Source organism: Struthio camelus, chromosome 3, assembly GCF_040807025.1.
Source record: "Struthio camelus isolate bStrCam1 chromosome 3, bStrCam1.hap1, whole genome shotgun sequence".
Lineage (NCBI taxonomy): Eukaryota > Metazoa > Chordata > Aves > Struthioniformes > Struthionidae > Struthio > Struthio camelus.
In genome coordinates this window covers 118237303-118259042 of record NC_090944.1, presented here as the reverse complement: position 1 = coordinate 118259042, position 21740 = coordinate 118237303, and the positions used below count along the sequence as shown (strand labels likewise).

The 21740-nt window shown below is 44.5% G+C and overlaps 1 protein-coding gene across 1 annotated transcript in view; it reads left to right on the top strand.

Annotated features, from left to right (window-relative positions):
• The window catches only part of DUSP10 (dual specificity phosphatase 10), a 29135-nt gene extending 7844 nt beyond the window's left edge, over positions 1-21291 (top strand). Inside the window, exons 3-4 of the mRNA XM_068939905.1 lie at positions 15946-16323; positions 19247-21291. Of these exons, the coding sequence (XP_068796006.1) occupies positions 15946-16323; positions 19247-19512 (644 nt within the window). The 3' untranslated portion in view covers positions 19513-21291. The remainder of the gene's footprint in view (positions 1-15945; positions 16324-19246) is intronic.
• The last annotated feature ends 449 nt before the right edge of the window (positions 21292-21740 follow it).

The window sequence follows — 21740 nt, the reverse complement described above, 5'->3', positions numbered from 1 at the left end:
TGTGTTTATAGAATTACTTGCTGATGATATTTCTATTTTTCTTTTAAATTTTTACTTTAAGTTGAATGTAACCTGTTTGAGAGGTACAGGGGGGAACACTAGCTGCCTTTGAGCTTTTGAGTGGTGTCTGGATGTTAACAAATACAAACTGGCTTGTTTTAGGGCATACACGTGTTTCCCCCCTCGCCCTATCTAAAGCAGCAGCTGATAATTTTTATTATGCTTAGGAACACGAAGTTCTTGATAAGATTAATGTGGCTTTGAGGCACTTGAAATGGGGGATCAACCACTTGTCTGTAGGCTGTGACTCCCTGTCTACTCTATGAAAAGCCATATAACAATTAGTTTTATTTATGTAAGAAACTGAAGAAATGCGCATAGCCTTAATTCTGCCTCATCTTGTGTGTTTATCGACAAACCATGAGAGAAATATTTCTCAAATATTCAACAGGGTTTACAGGGCTACAGAAGACATCAGCTTTGTTAAATAGGACATCATTACACTATAAGGATGATCTAATGCTTTGTGCCTTTGTGCAAAAGCTAAGATTGTTTGCCACCTTGGCCTTACAGGGAATTCTCTGGTGAGCTAGAGGAATGCTGGCTCCAGAAATCACAGAGTTGACCTGATTATCATGAGCTCTTGTTTGCTTGGAAGCTTTTTCACAAGGTACTTACCTGCGTCTGTCTTCAGTGTTTTTTAATGTCTCTGTACTGTACAAGTTGAACTTTTTTTCCTTTTTTTTTTTTTTAAAGGAAATCAGAGGTTCTCATTAGCACAAAGGTGCTTGGTTAAGCCAGGGCTTAAAGAAAAATGCCAAATACCATGGCTGTCACCCTTCCATTCCTCCCCTAAAAATTATAACGGTTGTAGTGGTAAAGCTCTCGTGCTCCAGTGCTGCAGGATTAGGCCAGGCTAGAAAATTAGCTAATGGTACTGGCTGTGCCTCTTGGTGTGTCCTGTGTGAAGGCAGAACAAGGAGGCTGCTACGAAAAGCGTGCATGAAGGGGCGCTGCTGCTATTTTTAAAATATTCCAGCAAGGTTACTTCTGTGGCTGGAAGGTCCTGGGGTGCTTACGCTCTGCTTGGTGCTGTGTGGTTGGACTGATGCTCCTTTCACCAGTAGCTTCAGTAGTGAAGCTGTGGGGATTTTTAATGCCTTGTGACTCTTTAAGTACAAGAAATGCTTTGCCTAAGTTAACAGTTGTGATTAAGCCAACCTTGTGCTTGTAATCCTCTCGGCCCACTAGAGATGGTTTTGTTGCATCCTCCCCGTGATGCAACGGGGGATACATCTCTGGAAGTTATTGATTCCCAGGTAGCATGTGTCCCTTTAGACTTTCGGGACCAGGAGAGCATCACTTCGGGGCTTGAAGGAGAGGGGCAGGTGGGAGAACTAAGTCCTTCCCTCCCCTACACTGCACAGGAGGTGATCAGGCTAGAGAGATAGCTGCTTGTAGCTAATAGGGTGCGCTGGCCAAGACCTTGCAATGGCAATTTGCTTGCTCTGTGACTAAGCGTGCACAATAGACTTGCTGTGAGGCCTTGGACAGGTCACTTTAATCTGTTTGGGTTTTCTTTTTCCCTTTCGCTCTCACACCTTTTGTAGCACTGAGCTAATCTCTCTTATTGTGGTCAGTAATAAATGTAATTGACCCAGAATGATCCACAGTCACAGCAATGCCTTGGAACAACACATCTGCCTGTTGCCAAAAGTGGGAGAGTGACTTGCAGGTACCACCTTCCCCATCTGCCCTGACAGTGCATCTTTGTTAATGTAATAACTGTAGACTTTGATTTACCTTTGGGTTTTTTTGTATTCTTTGAAATTGTTTTTCGTCTTTCCCTCTGCTGTGGAGAGCAGGTTATATTCTTTCTAAAGGAAAGCTGCACTCGGAGTAGAAAGGCCAAATCTGGATAGTGCACAACTTTATCTCTTGCCATTTGTTTTTCAATAGTGCCTCAAAGAAAATGTCACAACTTCCATGGATGTGTGTGCAGAGACCCATCCGAGCTAGCAAATGTCCAGGGAGTAATTGGGACCTTGCAGCTCTACTAGCTGGGGGTCTAGGTGGCACCCTGAAAGTAATAAGCCTCTGATTCCTGCTGCCTGGGGCAATGCAAGGCTGATCCAGCTAGACTTGTGTCCAGCCAGCTCATGTCTTTGCCCTGGGCTGCCCCCGCTGGAGGGGTCCAAGGTGAGTGCTGTTGGGGGGACTCTGCTGCCAAGGGGACGCAAATGCTCTTCAGTGGCTGGGGGACTTGGGAGCCACTAATCCCACAAGTGTTAGATACTGCTTTGCACTAATACGTCATTCTATTGCCAAGATAATGGCTTTGAAGGAGGAAATGGAGAAAGTGATGTGAACGTGTTCATTCTGACTCTTTTTACTGTGCTCTGGCTTTAAAAAAACAAACAAACAAAAAAAACCCCACACACTCCAGGATGTCTGAGTTAATTCCCGATTAATTCACTGCAACAATGAAGAACTGTTACTAATTAAAGGTAATAAGAAAAAATATCACCCGTCATCTGCACATGTGTGTGGATTAATAAATATTTCATGGTAATTTTGAGAGATTTGGAAATAGAAGATAACTTGCAATCTTCTGTCACATTAGTCGATTCTGGACTGTCTGTTTATTGTGCTGAAGCAAGCCTTTTATAGGCAACTGGCCAATAATGTTATAAAACAAAAGCTATTGTCAAAGCAATTGATGTGTATTGTGTTGATGATGGGGTCTTTAATTCCTCTTGGCTGTGGTCTCTCTTAAGATGGTGGGAGTTCTAGCCATGCACTCAATCGAAAAAAGCAGCAAAAGGCTTATTCTTTGAGTTTGCTCGCATAATTTAAGTATAAAAACACTTCATGTGCTCTTTTAACCTGAGGTTAACCTTATTTTATTTTTATATATATGCACACACATATATATGAATTTTGCACATTGATGCAATGAGCTGCAAGTTAGTCCTTTGTAGGCAGTTATTAGGCAGTATTATCTCTATTGGGGGATAAGGCAGTGAGTGCTTAGGCCTCTTGGGAAGTATTATTACTTATTCTCCTGTGGAGACAAGGAGACCCAGTTTGTTTCAAGGGATCTGGCTAAAGAGATCCTCCTTGTATGGAAAGGATTCCCTGACTGCTATTTAATTCCAGATTCAGTGAATATATATCTTTTTAGCTTCCCTATTGCCAGCGTGCATGCAGTTTTTCCTGTTTTGGAGTGTAAGATGTAAACTGGGTCAATTTTTTTTCTTATGCCTTGGATTTTTTAGGGTCTGTCCTTGCCTCCTTGGCCATTAGGATCATCTTCCCTTCTTTTTCATACCTTCCCTATGAAGAAGAGGTGCAGCGTGGGAGGTGAGGATGCACAGAGGAGATGTCAGAAGAAACTGGTTTGCAGCCATGGTCTCTGTGAGCTTCCTGGTGACAAGCATGGCAAAATGCACCTTTGTGTGTGCAGCTGTTGCCGTTGCGCCAGCTGCAGGCGCGTGTGTGATTCAGGCAGCTCGACTGCTTGGCTCAGGGCTTGCTACTTGTTCTATCTAGGAATCCTTGGCAAAAGTCCGAGGTGGGAAACTTGCAGCCCTGGGTATGCCGCTGTGCTGTGGCTTCAAGCATCTCGCCTGTGGTCTCGTTCTGGGCTGGCTTTGGGGCAGGCAGCGAAGGCAAGCGTTGGCCCTGGTGGAGTGGCACTGCTGTGGAGTCACATGGTGGGACTACTGCTGGCCAGCCCGATGCTGTGACCTGACCCAGGCGGTGGTGGGGCCCTGCGGATAGGGAGCTGCAGGCTGCCTCCCCTCCAGGCAAGGCGGCCTGCCAGAGCGGCAGGGAGTACTCCTGCTGCACAGACAAACTACAGTGAGCCAGCTTGAAAACAGGCTACCCATTAATAGATTCCCATCAGATACTGAAGCTTTCCAGGCGAGGGTCCTTGCATGCAGGCTGTGCTGCTGTCTGAAAACACCCTCCAGCAATCCAGTCCCACTTCCCGGCTCCGGCCTCCTACCTGCACAGGGGACACTTCTGCGTGAGGTGAGGCTGAAATGGGAGTCAGGAGCTTGTTCCCACCACAGAGAAATAGGTGCCTCCTGAACTGCCGCCTCTATAGTAAATACATATCCCTTCGTTGACTTGGGTTTCCTCCAATGGATTCTCCTTGCGTGCACGCCCTATGAAGTGAGCACAGTATTTCTCCTGAAGGCTGGGAAGGAGGAGCGATTTGCATGGACATGAGGTCCTCAGCACATGTCTGTCAACAACTTGGAAGTATACCGTGATTCAAGTGGCAGTGATGGCTGGCCCTGTTTTTTACGTGGTGGGGTGGGGGATGGCTTGTGCTTGGCTAGTACCAGTGATTTGCTGCTTTTATTTTTGACCATGAAAAGTGGCATTAGATTATACCAAGAAGGCTTCCTTTATTTTGGGAGTATTCCCCTACCCCTATGCTTTGAGATATTTTGCTGGAAAGTGATAAATGAGATTCAGGTATTATTACCTTCTAGCCAAAAGGATAGAAACCCTTCATTTTAGGCAAGGGTTCATCCAGTAGGCATGAATGGAATTCACACTAATGCCAGTGTGGTATAGCAGCACCCTGTTTCCTTTTTGCATCAATGCCATATGTTGCTGGTCCCCTTCATGCAGAGGAGCAGCAGTGGACAGGAAAAGAGCCTGTATTCATTCCCAGAAGAAACAAATTAGACTGCTCTGTCGTTAAAATGAAACCATCTTGAAGAGATTGTCCTTGACGGGGGAAAGTGAATAAATAAATGGCTGAACCATGAAAATGTCAGTGTTCTCTAAAACTTGCAAATTAAGCAGAAGTGTCCACTCATACGCATCCGAAACTGCAGAATTCTGAAATGGCCCCTGGACCCCTCTTCAAATGTGCTGAGCCAGTGCCCTCTGCACTGCCTTCATGCTCTTGCATGCCGGTGCATGATCGCACCAGCTGCTGGGTGTCTCCAGGTGAAGATGCTCTGAAGGGCAAATGGGCAAGTTGCTTCATGGGTGCAAACAGTGATGGATAATCAAAGGAGAGAATTGATAATAGGTTTAAAAAAATAATAATTGAACACTAGCATTTGGGCAAATCTGGTCAGGTCCGCCCTATGCCTCTGTCTGAAAGCAGACTTGTAGCTCTTTGTCAGTGTGGTATCTTTGTCTTTTGTGGTATCTTTATTGCGTTAAAATAGTTTCTCTTCCTTTCCCCCTCCCCCACGCTTCCTCTCTCTGCTTTATACATAGCTTTAACAGTTCTTGATGACCTTTTTGTTAATCTGATTTCTAGTGGGAGCATTTCAGAGCAGAAGTATGTGTTCCTTCAGGGTTTACACTGACATTTCAAGCGATTATTTAATTGGACTTCATGTTAGCTTAAATCCCCATGGGAAAGCATACTTCTGCTATGAGAAGTTGTAATGTGTAATTTTCAGTTTCTGCTTTAAATGCTTGCTCTCCAGGGAGTGTAAGTGCAATCGTCATCTGTTATTGTAAAATCACACAGTAGTGTGTTTGGGACATGGAATTTCTTTTCTTGCTCCCAGTTACGTATTATGTATAGCTTAATTCTTTGACCGAAAGTAAGAACATTCCTTCTCCTCTTTCACCTTCCTGACCACTTCCCTAAGAATAACTCAGTGCTTTGAAGGATGCTGTTACGTAGTTTGTTCCTGTGAATGCTCTTTTTCTCTCAAACGGACAGGCTCTGTGCTCACCCAGCATGGGGGGGGGGGGGGGGGTTCCAGTTACAAAACTGCAATCATTGTTCTCCAATTTGGTTTGAGAAGTATAGTTCAAAAATATCAACAGCATCCTCTGGAAGAGTTAGCGAGTAGTCTGGAAGCATGAAGAGCATCTTTTGGAAAAGTTTGTGAATAAGGCAGGGGAGCGAGGTGTATGTTAGAACGTGAACAGACTTGCATAGGCAGCCTGGGCACAAAACTTAGGGTATGAGGCAAAACCAAATTTAAGGCCAAAAGAAAACCACCTCAAAATATTCCCCCAGCAACATGTAAAAGCCTACTGTTTTGTTTGTTCCTAATCGGAACCAATTTGTATGCTCTGGTGGCCCTTGGAAGTCGAAAACCAAAGCAATGTGGGATAGTGCTGGAACGAACCGAGCCCTGTGTTCAGATGTGGGTGCCGTAACGGGTGAAAACATGGTTGAGAAGGCGGTAGCAAAAATGGTAGGAGAACAGGCAGCACAGAGAAGCCTCTGCGGAGGAAATGAGAGCAGGGAGTTGAGCTGGGCAGAGTTAGTGTCCCTTGGCGCAGTCCAGAGAAGATGCTTTTGGTGACCTCTCCTGCTTTACTGTGGGAGGGGGAAGAGGGCCTAGTTCTGCCTGTGATGTCTTTCAGGAAAGCGCTGCACTGCACTGTTCCGGGTGTCAAAGTGCTAAATAAGAGTAGACAAGATCAGAGACTGCAAGAGGCCAGTAGGAGATGATATGCTGTGGCAAGAGGTGCGAGCAGCACTGAGGTGATTTTAGAAATAGCATGCGAATGTTATGCATGTGTGTGTCAATGCTGAGGGGAAACTTACCCTTTTTATCCTATGTCACTCTCTTGACATTTAAAGGGACCTCAAAGCAATCATGTCAACGATGTGCTTGTAACTCCTTTAGGCCAGAATCTGCATATAAACCAGCCTCTCTGGATAGTTCCCACATGGAAAAAAACTGACCTTGCAACTTCTGTGGAATGCACAGTTTTGCTTTTTTTGAAGTGCTGTTGACAGCTTGATTAGAGAGAGAGACTAGATTAGATTGAGTGTATCAAGGTGGAAGCTGTTCTTTGTGAACTATGTTTACTTTTACTTTTTTTTTGTTTGTTTAAAGCTTAATCTTTTGTGGCCAGGCTGATACTGAATGCTGTGTGGGTGATAGGGGAAAGAAACCTTGCAATGGGTTGTTTGAACCTGCTGCGGGCATACTCTAGCAGGTGAGAAATATGCTCGCAAGATCAGAAAGCGAGACCTATTTCACTTAGTAGCAAGGGAAGTAAAATTTTCAGTCACTTGTGTGTGTCGTCCTTCCCCCCCCCCCCCCGCCCTATTCTAAAATCTGTGCAGGTTCTTTAGGTAAATGTAATCCAGGAAAGGATACTTATATTGTGAAAGGATGGTGAATGAGGTATAATTTTCTGCTCTGGGGAACTGAATGAAGCTGCAGTAATGAATTTTCCCTTCTGTTACAGCAGAAATTGTAATGTGTAAAACACTCTCAGTATCACTGTGTTCTCTTTGTACTGTAAAAGGATGGGTTTTCCCCTGTTGCGAGCTTGATCATATTTCAGTTTCTCTCCAATGTATTTAAAAAAAAAAAAAAAAAAGAACAATTCCCCTGAAATCAAAGGAGTTGCTTGTAATTTTGTCTAGGCGAGTGTAGTCTGAACAGTCTCCACTTCCTTTGACAGAGGGGGGAGTTGTCCTTCTCATCTCTTGCTTCCTGCTGTGTGGGCCAAGTACACTGTTTTCAACCGTGAGGCAGCACTCATCTTCCTACAGCAGTGAGGGCAAGCCATGAGTGGTCTGGACACTGACCACTTGAACAGCTGTGGTAAGGAGAGGATCTGTGTTTGCGAGTATATCAGCTTCTGAGCTGATATATTTCAGTTAGCCCTGTTGCTTTGGAAGAGGTGTGGGAAGTAAGGTCCTTTACAGCCTCCTGCAGAGAGGGGAAGCGCTGCTTGGGCAAGGAAGCTCTTGGTGCACAGCAAAGAAAGTGGCCGTTCATGGTGTATAGGGAACTTCCTGAGGCACTGAAGAGACACTGATGAACAGAGAATGATCCACAGTACGTACCATGGATGCTCTCTTTGTTGTGGATGAAATGGTGTCAGCAACAGTTGTGAAATGCAATGGCTAGATCTTCATCTACAAGATTATTTTTGCTCTCTCCCTCCAGGCACCCCACCGGTGCCTCCAGCCCTTGCTAGTGCTTTTGATACCTTGTAGAACTATACCTCCTCAAGCTGGAAGTAATGGGAGGCTGAGGGTGGGCTGGAGGAGAAATGCAGAGAGCAAGGTGTTTTCCATCTGTTTTTCCTCTTTCCTTGACATCTGCTTACTGGTGGTGTTGGAGGCAAGATGATGGAATGGATAGACCTCTGGTTTGGTCATAGCCATGCGTAATAGATCTTGTATCAGCCAAGTGTGAAAAGATTTGCCCTATGTCTGGCTCCTGTTCTCTTTAAATCCCCTGTTCTGGGTGATTCCCCCCCCCCCCCCACACACACACGTTAAGAGCTGCAAACTCCACCATTGGCTGCTAGTGCCCTGAAATAAGGGATCTGTGGCTCAGGTCTTAACAGCCTAGTTCTGCTACTTTGTCTGGGTTTCCATATCAAATACTTAGGCTAGTGCCTGGCAAGCCAGAATGGAGTCTGTCTTGCAAGCCACAGAATGCATCAGCCCTCATTTAGAAACATTTTATTTGAATGCCCAACCCATGGGGTTCTGAGGATCGTTCCTCTTGCGAGAGTGGAAGTTTCCGTGAGCATTGCTCGTATCTTTATAAACAAAGAGTTGAGTTGGAAGAGCAGAAACTTCTCTAGTAGCCATTTATTGCAGGGTGATTCAACTGTAAGACTTAACGCTTTTGGTTGCAAAGTTACTGATTTCAGTGCCGATCATCTTAACAAAGAGATAAGGAGAGGAGCTGGGAACTCCTCCTGGGAAGGAAAAGCCTGAGATGACGATGATATGAGACCAAAAACCGTGACTGATCCCTCTGCAGGAAGAATACAGTACTTCCCATAAATACTCTCAAGTGGAGTTAAGACCATATCTATGCTATAAGCTTCTGCAGGCATGGCTTTGTTGGTTAGAGGTATGAAGACATGTGAGCTGGATGGCTGTTGTGGGATCAGACAGCATCCTGAGGGTGGATTTGGCCTAAACTGGCAAAATTCTGCTTTGCCCTGTACAGCTTGCTTCCCTTGGGGGAAGGAAGGAAGCTATGATGGATTTGCTGCTAAAAGTGTCCCCGTGTCGGAGCAGGGATCACATCCCTCGGAGCGCCGCGGTGCCACAGTGCTCCGGTTCCCCCTCGCTTGGGAAAGCGCTCCCAGCGTACCTGTGACCTGGGTGACAAAAACAATTATGTCCAGATAAGCTCAGCCAGCCTTGGCCATCCGTAAACCGGTTTTATGAAGGTCAGCAGAAGAAAGGCAACGCTGCCTGGTGGAGCTGCCTGGTGGAGCAGTCTGAGCCGAAGAAGAACGGCGGTAAGGGGCAAAGATAAGCCAGTACAGCACTCATGAAGATAAGCATGTTCTTACTGTCAGTGCTCCAGTAAGATACGTAACAGCATGGCTCAAATTAGTTCATATACGCTAGCTGGCACCGCGGTCCGCTGCGTGCCCTCCCCGGGGTGGCGAGAGCAGCCCCCGGCGCCTGCGGTCTCGCCGCGGTGGCTCAGCATCGAGGTGCCCCGCTGGCGCAGCACCTCGGGGCGCTGCTGAAAGCTCCCCGCGGAGCGAGCCTGCCGGGCCGGGGCCCCGCTGCGCGGTGGGAGGGGGTGGCGCGGAGCACGGCGGTACCTGGCCGGCAGCGCGCCGCTATTTTTACGCGCCGAAGTTGCGCTTGCTTATTAACCTTGAGGCATCCTGCACTTTGAATCAACTTGACACAAAATCGTCTGTTCGTTAATAACACAGAAGCAGTTTAATTGTTGCCTTAGTGGAAAAATACATGAGACTGTCATCAGCTGTTGCTTCTGGCAGCGCTTTTCTGCGGTAATGTAAATAAATGAGGTCACGCGTTTAAAGGAACAGGCTGTACTTGCACAAATTCAAAGCGTCATCTTAAACAGATACGCACCGATTGTTTAAATATCTTCTCCTTCCTGTTCCTCTTGTGCCCCAAAAGCTCGTTACTTCAGCTGCATCGCTTCAACTGTAAACATGGTCAAACTTAGCTGTAGGAGCTGGATTTGTTGGGAGGGTACTGAGAAGCAGCATGCCGAGTGGGCGTTCAAAAACTTGGGCTTCTTCCTTAACTGTTAACGCTTTTATTAACGCAGCCCGTGTGATGCTGAAGGCTCCCGGGCTCCCCCGTGAGAGCCCAGCAACTGGAGTAGAGTCCAAGTTGCAGACAGAATATATCTTCTGCTGATACTTCGCAGCGCTGTGGGATTTCTACTTTTCTATTGCCTTTATATTTTTTGAAATGCCTCTGTAGTATTGTAATCAAGGATGAGTGGATCCAGAAGTCCATCTGAATAGCTCTGAAAGCGATATAAAAGGTTTGTTTGTCTCTAGGGATCACATGTTCTGTCTAAATGTGGATCCCACATCTGCAGTCTGTCATGTATAAAAATGTCCCTGTTTGTAGTTGTAACAGGAACACCCAGTACCTGCCTCTCTCGAAACAAAGCGTATATGGCCGTGTGAATGAGGTAATGCAAAGGCAGGCTAGATATTGCTTGATGGTAAGGGTATTTTGTAACTGCCTCCACGTAAGCACTCTCCCTATTGTGGGGGGAGAAGAGGGAGGACTTTTTTTTTTAAAAGGAGGCCAAACAAAAAACTAACCTACTCCCTTTACTGTGGGGTAAGTACCTGTTTTCAGGTAGGAAACATAATGTAAATCTACCAAAACGTACCATGAATCCACATTCTAGTTTATATGGTCACCCTGCTGTAGAGCCGCAGTAACGATCGAAAGAGGTATCGCAGAAGACCTGACAAAGGAGGGCACGTGTCGCCATACTCTGCCTCTTTATTTTTGTCTTCCCTTAAAAAAAAAAAAAAACACACACTTTTTTATTTTTAAGATGCTTGTTCCAGTTGTGTGGTCACGGTGTCTTGTAAAAGCTGATTGGCTTTTTTTCTGCCATATCTTTTGTGTCTGTTTTGCATCCTGTTAACCTTTTTCTGATGGCAAATGACAGACACTGTGTTTGGTGTAACTTCTATGCAAACACCAGAGCTGCTTTGGCTCCTGTGCAGCTGCTCACCTGGCCTCGCTGTACTGGTGCGAGCCTGGAGCTCCTGGGTGGCTTTGGAGCTCAGAAATCTGTGTGCAGCTGCTGCCTTGGCGCTGCTCGGCAGAGGTTTTTGAGAAGCATTAAGCAAGATGTTTATGGGCAGATGGTTGCAAAGAGCTTGAACAAACAGGTCTGAATAGCTGGAGTGTATATGGTGTTGACTTGAAACTTCCTAAAAGTTTTGACATCTCAGACAATCAGAGGTCTGTTGTCGCTTACTAACTGTTCTGGCAAGATAGCATGGTGGAATATGTAATGCAGCTTCTGTAGTGATAATTGTAAAAATCTCTGGCTCCTCGTATCAGTGACTAACAGGAGTGCTCTGGCTTCTGATGTGTTTCACTAGATAGCAGGCCAGGCTGTCTGTCAAGAAGCATCCTGCTTCCTTGATTCCATGTCCTTATGGAAAAATACCCACTATGCTCAGAAACCCAGGATATCCTTGCATCCCTTTGACTTAATTGGGATTTGGGTATGTGCAGCCCCTTTGAAAACCTGCTTGGCACCCATTTAGGAGCAGAGTGTGCACAAAAACACTTGGCATGTTCTTAGTGTCAGCATCAAATTGGTTGAGTGAAGTTGTTTTACTACACATAAGCAATTAAAGCTAGAGAGTATGTTTAAAGCTAGAAGAGACTGCTTACAAACGCCACGTGCTATAAAAGTGAACGTTAGTAAGTAACATAGCTGCTGGCATATTGTTTTTTGTCAGTGTGTTACACCTTGAAATCGGAGCGATCTGACTGAAGGTAACTACACAGCTGAGTTTAGGCTTCACAGCTGTAGCTCAAACTGCACTGTCATGCATGCGAACGGTCTTTTCTGATAGATGTATTGCCTGCCAGCTTAGGCTACCTCTATATGATGGGTCTTTGTATGTATTGCAAATAGCAGCTGAAGAGCTGCTTTTGAAATGCATCTTGCTTTTGTATCAGTGAGAGGCTTCTTTCAGGTTCTGCTTCTCACCCATGCTCTCTCCCTGTCACTGCTGACCGCGATGCCTCCTTTTTGTCCCAGGCTCCGGGAGGCTTTAAACATCTTTGATCACACAACAGATTCTGTTATGGCTGCAACTGGTGTATTTTTAAATCCATACCTCTGGCTTCCTTGTGATCTGGAGCATCTGTGAGTAGCGGGGATATAAGCAGGTTCTTGTCCTCGCCGAGTTCAATGAATGAACTCTTAGACCAGACTTGCTATAGCGAAGTACCAGCCTTTTCTTTGGATATTGCCTCTTCTTTCCCACCTCCTTTCCCCCACTGCATGAAGACTTAAAACAATTAAACAGCAGCTGCCTGTCAGAGAAATACAGACACCCCTGAATACTGTGTATTATAGTTGTTTTGGCAGAATGTTCATCCCTTTTTGACTCCGTACCCCTTTCTCACTGGTCATAAAGAGCTTCACCTGGGCATTTTTGGGGAAGTATTATTTTAAATGTGTGGCAAACCAGAGCACTGTGCATACGTGAGCTCCATTTAAATTACATTAGTGCCACATAGTTCAACTAGGATCCTATGTGCTAAGTGCAGGGCGAGTGGAGTAATGAAGTGATGCTTGTGGGGTAACTGGATCTTTCTTTATTATTATTTTTTTTTTTTGAGGCATGTAAGACTAGTATTGCAGCACAGAACCAAGCTAAGCTTAGCTGTCTGTTTCAGAATTAATCTTCCCTCCCTGACCACATCTTGCTGCATCCTTCCCAGGCACCTGTGTTCCTGCCCACTGCTTCCTTGCTCATGTGTCTGAGCTAGTTCAGCTTAATCCTTTACCCAGTACTGCATAGTTTCAGGAATGTGTGCTCTGAGAATCGCTTGGACTGACATTAGGAACAGATGACCTTTTTACTGACAAATGTCAGGAAAGAAATTGATGAGGCCATTGTATGGTTTTTTTTTTTTTTAGCTGCTACACAGTACTGGTGTTCAGGCATCTTCCATATGCTGTATTTAGGATCCCCTTCCCCTCCTTTGGCCTGGCAACCCTGCTGGAGTGGTGAGGGTTGCCTGGCACCTCCTCTTGCTCTCCTCTGGGTGTGGTGATAGAGGAATTCTGCATGATACAAAGATCTCTTGTCCTCTCCTCCCTGTTTTTACCTGCCGGATCCAAGTTCACACGCAGTACTGAGGAAGAATTGGCAATAGGAGCAAAAGTGTCCTCTAGCCAACAGGGTGGGGGGAGGCTCCAGAAGAAAGATGCTTGGGTAATGAGGAAAGAGCTTTCTCCAGACCTTCCAGCTCTGCCTTATCTTACAAGGCTGCTGCAGAAGCAGGATGGTATCTGCTGCACCATAAATATATCGGTACCTGAGGGATGAAGCAATAGGATCCTATCTCTGCTTTTGGCCGGAGGACTGGGGAAGCAGTGAAGAACAAGCATTGAGGCTGGAGTCACTATGCCCAAGATGCTTATTCTTCAGGGGTATTCTTGGGAATCCTAACATGCCCTGGTTATTGTTTAAACAGAAATATTTACGGGGAATGCTTGAGGGGAATTGCTTGCCTGTTCAAAAGCAGAATAAATGTTGGATTGGGACTGAGGAGACTAGAATGTGGATTAGGGTTTAGCCTTTAGCCCAAACTTAAGGCTGGGGCTGTTGATTTGAATGAGACTTCAGAGATGTTCAGCTTGGGGACCATGGTCACATTTGTTCCCTTGAGCTGCCTGAGAAGATCCTGTCAAGGTCAGGTGACGTAATTGTCAGACAAGCTCAGATTTTTTTGTCCTTCCTTTTGCTCTCTGTTTTATTAACTTTGTGAGTAGAGATCTCTAAGGTAGAGGTTTTGCTCCTTGTCCTGTAAACTGCAGAACCAGCTGAAGATAAGCACGGCTTTGAGGCAGGGGGAATATTCTGCTTGTTATGAGTAATTCTTGGACTTTTGAAAAAGTGAGCTAACAGCATGTGAAGGGCAGAAGTCTAGACTTCAAAAAAAAAAAAAAAAAAAAAAAAAAAAAAGGTATTAAGAGGAGGTCAGGACTTAGGGCTAAAATGGCAGTCCCTGTTTGACTTTTCCTGAAAGTACTAAAGCTCCATAGGTGCTACACTGTCTGTGACGATTCTGTAGTTCTGTAATATATGCATCCCTGTGCGCACCTGGAAGCGCTCTGTTCCAGAGAGGCTGAGTGCCTGTGTGCTTAGCTGCTGCTCTTGTGTCCCATCTCCTGGCATGCACATCCACCCCGCAGTGGTAGCTGGTGATTTTAATGCTGTCTGAAAGATGAGGACTTGAATCCTATTGGCTGATTCTGGGTGTATAGATAGTCTGTGTGTTTGCGGGCTTTAGTTAAGCATCTGCCTTCTCAAAGCCCCTGACCGGTTGTGACGCGGTCGGAGTGTCTTGTGCCCAGCGTGTACTGTGTAGGGTGTCGAGATGGCCCTGGGTGGGTTCCATCCTGCAGGCCAGGCACTTAGGCTTTTGCTCTTGCAGTGCCTGAGACTTGAACACTGAAGTCCTTTCTGTCTGGTCCAAAGCCTATGTGACAACATGTTTTGATCTCTGTTTTAAAATCTTCCTCTGCTAGATCATTGTGAAAAAAACATGACAAAGATAACAGCTTTTTTTTTTTTAAAAAAAGCTATTTAGCAGGATGGTGACATTCAGCATTTATTTAGTGTAGCTCCTTCTAGTAAATTCAGTGTAGTTCTTCCCCCTTCCCCTTCCACTCTTTCTGGATTTTTTTGTCTCACATTTAACTAAGCGCAATTGATTCTGAACACTTGAACTGTCTCAATGTGGTGCATTACTTCAAGTATCCGTCCTAGTAAAACACAAACATACTTTTACACGCAGGCAGGAGGGCATCATTGCATTTCTTCTCTTTCTGCCTTTTTCTTTTGAAGGAAGCAAAGGCAAACCCAAGCCACCTGTTAGCATTACATCATTGGCTCCTAGGAACGCAGTTGTACCAAAGGCCTTAAACAAAGTAGTTCTTCTTGTATTGTTTGCACTCAAAGAGCTGATGTCATGCCAGCTGATGTCATTGTATGCTTTGTATAATCGCTATGGAAACCAGGCAGGTGGGGAGCCTGGGGCTGATGTAATCGCTGAATGAGGTGTAGAAAGAACGTCTGCTTTTCTTTCTGGTTCTGTGGAGCCACCCTCCTGAAAAATGGGAAAATGCTGCTTTAAAGAAGAAGACCCAACAACGTAACTTACAACAGAGCCAGGGAAAACGCTGAGCCAAAAATTTTTTTTCTCCCTTCCCCCTCAGATCCGTTTCCCAATCCATATTAATGCCCTAAAAATAACTCTTGCTAGGTATTTTCAGGCAGCTGGGGCAGAAAAAGGAGAGCTGTTTGCTGCGTGTTAAGCAAGCACCTCAGTCGCTATTATGTTATGAGGAGTGGTGCTCTTTGTTCAACTGCACAGACGTGCACTGTTCTCCAGAGTGAAGTCTGAGTGAACTACACCCTGCCCGCTCTGACCTTCGCTTGTCAGAAGTATTATGCTCCGTAGGTGCCCTGCAGGCCTGCCGCCTGGCAAATAAATAGGCGATGGCTGTGAACAGGTAAAGTTAAAAGACCTATTCCAGCTGACTTGCTTTTCTGCTTTGGTGCTTGTGGCTCTGAGAATGTTTTCCTCCTCGGATAAATGCCTTTCTTGCTTTCACCTCCTCCCACTGACCTGTAGGTGAGGCAGCCGCAGCGTACCGACGTTGCACAGAGATGTGTTTGCCTGCGAGCGCGTTCTCTGGCACCGCCAGCCTTGTCGGCGCCGGGACAATGCCTGCTGCTGATTCACGCTACCGCTTCTGTTGTCAGCGTTAGCCACCGTGACAACTGACAACGGTGGTGGGGACAATAGAGCCCGGGTCCTGTCCTGACGGCCGCTGAGTCGATGCGCGCTCTGTGTGCGGCTGAGGGACGGCAGGTCCAGAGCAGCCAGCTGAGAGCCCGTGCCTACCTCGAGGTATCTAACTGCGCTGTCTGCTTGGTCTCTCTTCCCAGGCGGCCTCAGCAGTTTCAAACAGAACCACGAAAACCTCTGCGACAACTCCCTCCAGCTGCAAGAGTGTCCCGAAGGGGGAGGCGGCGGCGGCGCGTCTGCGGTGCCCCCCACGCTACCTCAGTCCATCCCCACCACGCCGGACATCGAGAACGCGGAGCTCACCCCCATCCTGCCCTTCCTCTTCCTCGGCAATGAGCATGATGCTCAGGACTTGGAGAAAATGCAGAGGCTGAACATAGGCTATGTAATCAATGTGACCACCCACCTGCCCTTGTATCATTACGAGAAAGGCATATTCAACTACAAGCGGCTCCCAGCCACTGACAGCAACAAGCAAAATCTCAGGCAGTATTTTGAAGAGGCTTTTGAATTCATTGGTAATTATCCTTGCCTGGAAATGGGGGAGGCCCTCTCAAGTTTTCAGTGCTATTAACTGATGCCCTCGTAGAAGGAGTAGTAGGTTACCAGCCCTGCTGAAAGAGGCAGCCTGTCTGTAGAATAGATGAGCACACCATGAAACTTGGGTGAGGAGCATGTTGTGTGGGTCATAGCAAGGTTAGGAGTAACGTGGATAACGTTGCTGGATTAGTTCTTCATCAGTACCCCTGATTTCAGATGGAGCTGCGTTTCTGTGGTAAAGTCTCTCGTGAAGCATGCAGCCTATTAACACAATCGTTTCCATCACTGCCCGCTCACCTGCACATACGCTCCAAAGTTGCCACCTCCATTTATTTTATCATAAGACTTCTGAAAGTTCATCAGTTTTCTCTTGAAATTAAGTTAGGAGAGACTCAGTCTTCATTAGAGATAGTAACTAAGAGAATTTGACTAGAAGTTACTATGAAACCTAAGAAACGCAAAGCAATTAGGAAGAAGAGAGAAAAATCTCAGTTTTGTGGGGGTTCCTGAATGTGGAGGGCTGGAGTTAGGCATCAGTATCAATGGATAAAATCATACCCCTAAGCTACTTAAACAGGAGATGCCACAGAGTGAAAGTAAGCAGAAACTAGGCACGCAGCATTTCTGACAATACAAGCGAAACTAAATATGGCCTTACACAGCCTTCAGAGTAGTTAGTGAAGCACAAAATTCGTTCAAAATTCTTGTAATAGGTAAAAACAGTAGTGTTGCCAGGTTTCTGAGAGAAAGCTGTCCTGGTGTTCGTTTCCCTGCTTTGTAGTGTTCAGGAATTGATCATAGGAGAGCAGCTATGCCCTTGTCGCCCCCGACCCCTTGCTTACTGACGGAGTTGCCCTAAATTATTACTATATGCAGGGGAAGGCAAAGGAAAGGGATAGAGCCCTCTGAGGACAGGGGAGAGGAAGCCTTGCTTTGATCTCTTGGGAAGAAAAGCTGGGTCAGGAAATCCAGTAAAACCTTAGGTTTCTAATTCAGTAAGACAGGGGGATGCAGCAGGGTAAGGCTACATAAAGGAATTGCAAAACTCCATTAATGTTTTTTTGGGGTGGGAGAAGAGGGAAATTTCCACGTCCGGCATGCATAGGATCCTAGGGGATCAGAGCTCTTGAAACCATGCAAAGATAGTGTGAGGCTTGCGATCTAGCCAAGGGCAGAGGAAACCAGCCTTGCTCTGAAAGGGCTTAGAAAGTGTCCCAAAGCTGTCTTACTTTCCTTTTAATAATTGCAGCTTGAGGGTCTGTCTTTGTTTTTAATAAATGAATGTTTCTCCATGGTTTCCCCCTCCCCAGCAAATTTAGCCATCTGGGAAAGTAACTAGTCGAAGCCTTCTGTTCTTTAGTATAAGCTTCAAATTGTATTTGAGGAGGTGTAGAAGTGTTTAAATAGTTGATCATCAGCCTACCTCTATTTAAATATATAAAAATTAAAAGAAAATAAAAAAAACCCAGCACAACCAAACCCAGGTTTAGATCAGACTAAAGCCATAGGATGTAAAATCAAAAACTCTCTGAGAAGGTGGGTCAAGGAAAAAAAGGCAGTTACAGAGCTTCAGCTTTCTTAAATGCTAACTGGCAAAAATATCTGGAGGAAAGGGGGATTCATTTATGCTTTCGTAACACAGGTTAAACTACTTTCTTTTTGGCTACCCTCAGCTGACTGAAACATCACTGCACCCAGAAAAGATGCACCTTACTTTTGGTCTGGCTGGATTTCACACAAAATCTTGCAGACTAAATTAATGCTTATCTTGCAGAGTAGAACAAAAGAAATCTATCAGAGTTTTGCATCCTAAAAATGTTATCTCCCATTTTAAAAACAAAGTGTGGGAGATGAAGATAGCATGGTAGTGACTATCTCTATTTCTCATGTCCAATCTGCATGCTCTTCCAGGAGCTGTGTCCTCCCTAAATTTGACCTATGTTGTATCACTCTGTGTAGGTAATGCATCTATTGGTGGTGGGGGGGGGGGGAGAGTGTGTGCGTGTATGTGTGCATGGTTGCGTTGTGCCTCTCCTGCCCCTTCCTCACCAGTCCTGCTGAGAACTTCTGAAGAGGCAGCGTTCAGCTGTGTTGGATGCTCTGCCCAAATCAGTTGGGGAGAGTAATGGCAAATACCCTTTTCACGCTGCTGAAGATGAAAAAAAGTTGGGCTGAGGGGCTGAGAACAAGTAGAAAGACACAGAACTTGATATACAGCAAGAAGTGAGGAGTTATTTAAGTCTCTTCCCAGCATTGCTGGAGTCTTGCTAAGATATACAAAGGAAAAACTGCTTCTTTTGCAGAGATGCTGTAGAGGAGTGCCCCAGTGGAAGCTCATTTCAAGAATGACTTAGTAAAAACATCAAATAATAAAATTTTGAAATAAGTATATTTTTGTTACTAATTCAATCCGAAAATACCTGCCTTTGGAAAGGTGATGGCTCTCTTTCAAAGATGAGGAAGTTAAGATGCCAAGGTAACACAGTTATGTTGTGACAGAGGTGGAAACAGAGTCCAAGCTGCCTGCTGAAACAGAGTCCAAGCTGCCTGCTGCTTTGTCATGGGCTTTGACCTCCTAAATAAATACTCCCTGGCAGTGCACGCAAGCAAGGCAGCAGTCTGATAAAGAGACGTAGGCAAATGTGAAGATCTTCAGTGTTAGACTGTCCTGTGTGTTTCACACTGAGTAACTCTAAAATCCTGAGGGAAGATCAATTGGAGTGGAAGGGGAGGAGAGGCTACTGTGCTTATTTAAAAAAAAAAAAAAAAAAAAAAAGAAAAATAGATACAAGGGATTTTTCACTGTCTTAATTTTTTTTCTGTTACTCTTAACTGCGTTGAGGATTTTCTAATTTCCAAACTGGCAAAAATGTTACTTTCTTCTTTCTTTCTCCTTTCCAGAGGAAGCTCACCAGTGTGGAAAAGGTCTTCTAATTCACTGTCAGGCTGGTGTATCCCGATCTGCCACCATAGTTATAGCATACTTAATGAAGCACACGCGCATGACCATGACGGATGCCTATAAATTTGTAAAAGGCAAACGACCAATCATTTCTCCTAATCTTAACTTTATGGGGCAGTTACTGGAGTTCGAAGAAGATCTAAATAATGGTGTTACACCACGAATTCTCACACCAAAGTTGATTGGCGTAGAAACTGTAGTGTGACGGTGAAGCTACAAGGAGGTGGTTAATGAAGGGATTAACGTATTCTTCACCTGATTTAGGGCAGTGATGGGGGGGGGGGTGTGGGTTTTTCTTTTTAGGTTTTGGGGGGGGGAGGGGTTGTGGCAAAACTTTTGTGAATAAAAACCTTTTTTTGTAAGGAAAGGTTTTTAAAAGAGATCCAAGAACTTCACAGTGTTTGGAATGCTGTTGTGATTTCCTTCCCAGGAAATGATAAAGCAGGGAGGCTTTGGAAACAAAAGGAGTACTTTTTAAAATCAATACAAGAAGAAGAAATATTGGGCTTTTTTCCCCCTCTCCAGCTACTTATAGAGTTTATGTCTAAGTAGTCTGTGCAGGTTCATAGACTGAAGAAATCTGAGTTGAAGACAAAACACAAACAGCCAAAACAAAGCAGAAAAAACTCCCTGAAACATAAGGGCCTTCATTCTGCAAAGGCTTTGCTAGAGGTAACTTAGAAAAATGCTCACTGATGCAAAGGAGATCAGAGCAGCTTAAAAAGTCTGCAAGGCACTTTTCATATTCCTGAGTCAAACTAAAGAAGAAAATAAAGTTTATTTGGCGTGTTTCATGTTCTAGTTCTATTTTTCTATTTTGGGGTGTAAGGTTTTAACAGTAAGGGACTTTGATCATTCTATGCCATATGCCTTCACTGGCTTCTTGTGCAATAATAATTTGGGATTTGTTTTGAGTGTTCAAACCAGTTAGACTTGGCTGCTCACTAATAATAAGATAATAATTTTTGAAGTCTAATAGTGCAACGGCAGCCAGCTTGGTTCAGAAAGGATAAATGAAAGCAATTATTTTGTTCCTTTTTATGATTTTGATCCTGGTTACAGTGCCATAAACCTTGTTACATATGTATATCAGAATGTACAAAAATCAAGAGCGAGCAAAGTTAATTTAAGAATATTTTTCGCACAAAATGTTGGTGTGTTTCAGTTGTCTATGTAAAAAAAATTTGATTATAAAAACAAAAAACCTTTTGGAAAATGTGTGTCCTTTTATTTCTTTAGCAGTTTTCCATTTGCTTTCTGTGGGATGGGTTTTAGGTTTTTTTCTTCTTGTTTATTTTTTTCGGTGTGTGTTTCTCTTTGACAAAACTGATATCCCTTGTTTGACATCTCCTCTTCCGTGTTTCCTTTCTGTCCTCTGCTGGTGGAATGTGTTTTCCTTATTTTCTACTGTACTCTTACATCCCTTAATTTCTGTAACCATAATTTTCTCTCCTGGAAGTGCATCAAACTTGGAGCTTAGTACTGTTGGTGAGGGCTTTTTGAGGTAGACCAGGTATTTCTGCAGCTCAATAGCAATTTGGAAAAATAAGAAATAAACTTTTTTCCACTGCTTCATTTCCATCTCCCTGCAATTAGCTTATCTTCTGTGTTTCAAAACTGTCTGGTTTCTAGGAATATGTGAAGTCTCTTGTGTGCTTCACCTGGGTTCCCTATAGCCCACTGCTGTAGCAGTTCCACAGTTTCTACCTGTGCTGGTTTCTTTCCCTCTCTTTTGCACATCTTTCCTTCATGCCTCTCTTTTTCTGATTGTGTCACTGTTAAGTGTGATGTGTGTTGTAGGGTTGATTTTTCTGGCTGATAGTGTCCCTTAAGTGGCTGACCTCTTTTGCTTTGCTTGTTTGTTTGCGTTTAATTTTTTTTTTTTTTAATGATATGGTATAACCTGATATGCTCTGGACTGTTATCAACTCAGAATTGATTTGTATGAGCCTAAAATGAGTTAGAAAACATTTCTCATATGATTCTGTTGTGCAAACTGATATATCCCAGGAAGCCTGATAGCAGTGAAGGTTTCTCCTGAATCAAAACGGTGGACTGAACCAAGTTTAAAGCAGGACCTGTCAGAAAACTTATGTATAATCACATTAGACGTGTATATTTTTGTGGACATTTTACTTAAAATGTTGTTACTATACAGATATTTTCTTGAAACTTATCCCTTTATTAAATTATTTTTCTACTGCAATTGATTTTTTTTTCTTTTTTATGATCAGTATTGGTCTTTTTACTGTGACATCCTTGACAGCAAAAGCATCCTTGACAGGCAGCAAAAACCACTTAAATTCTGACTGCTCCTAGCATTAAGGAAAGAGCAGCTTAACAGAAAAAACATGATTTGCTGGTTGGGGGGAGGGGGGATGTCTTTGTCCTCCAGGGGGAAGGAGGTCCCTTATCATATATGGTCTCCTTCCC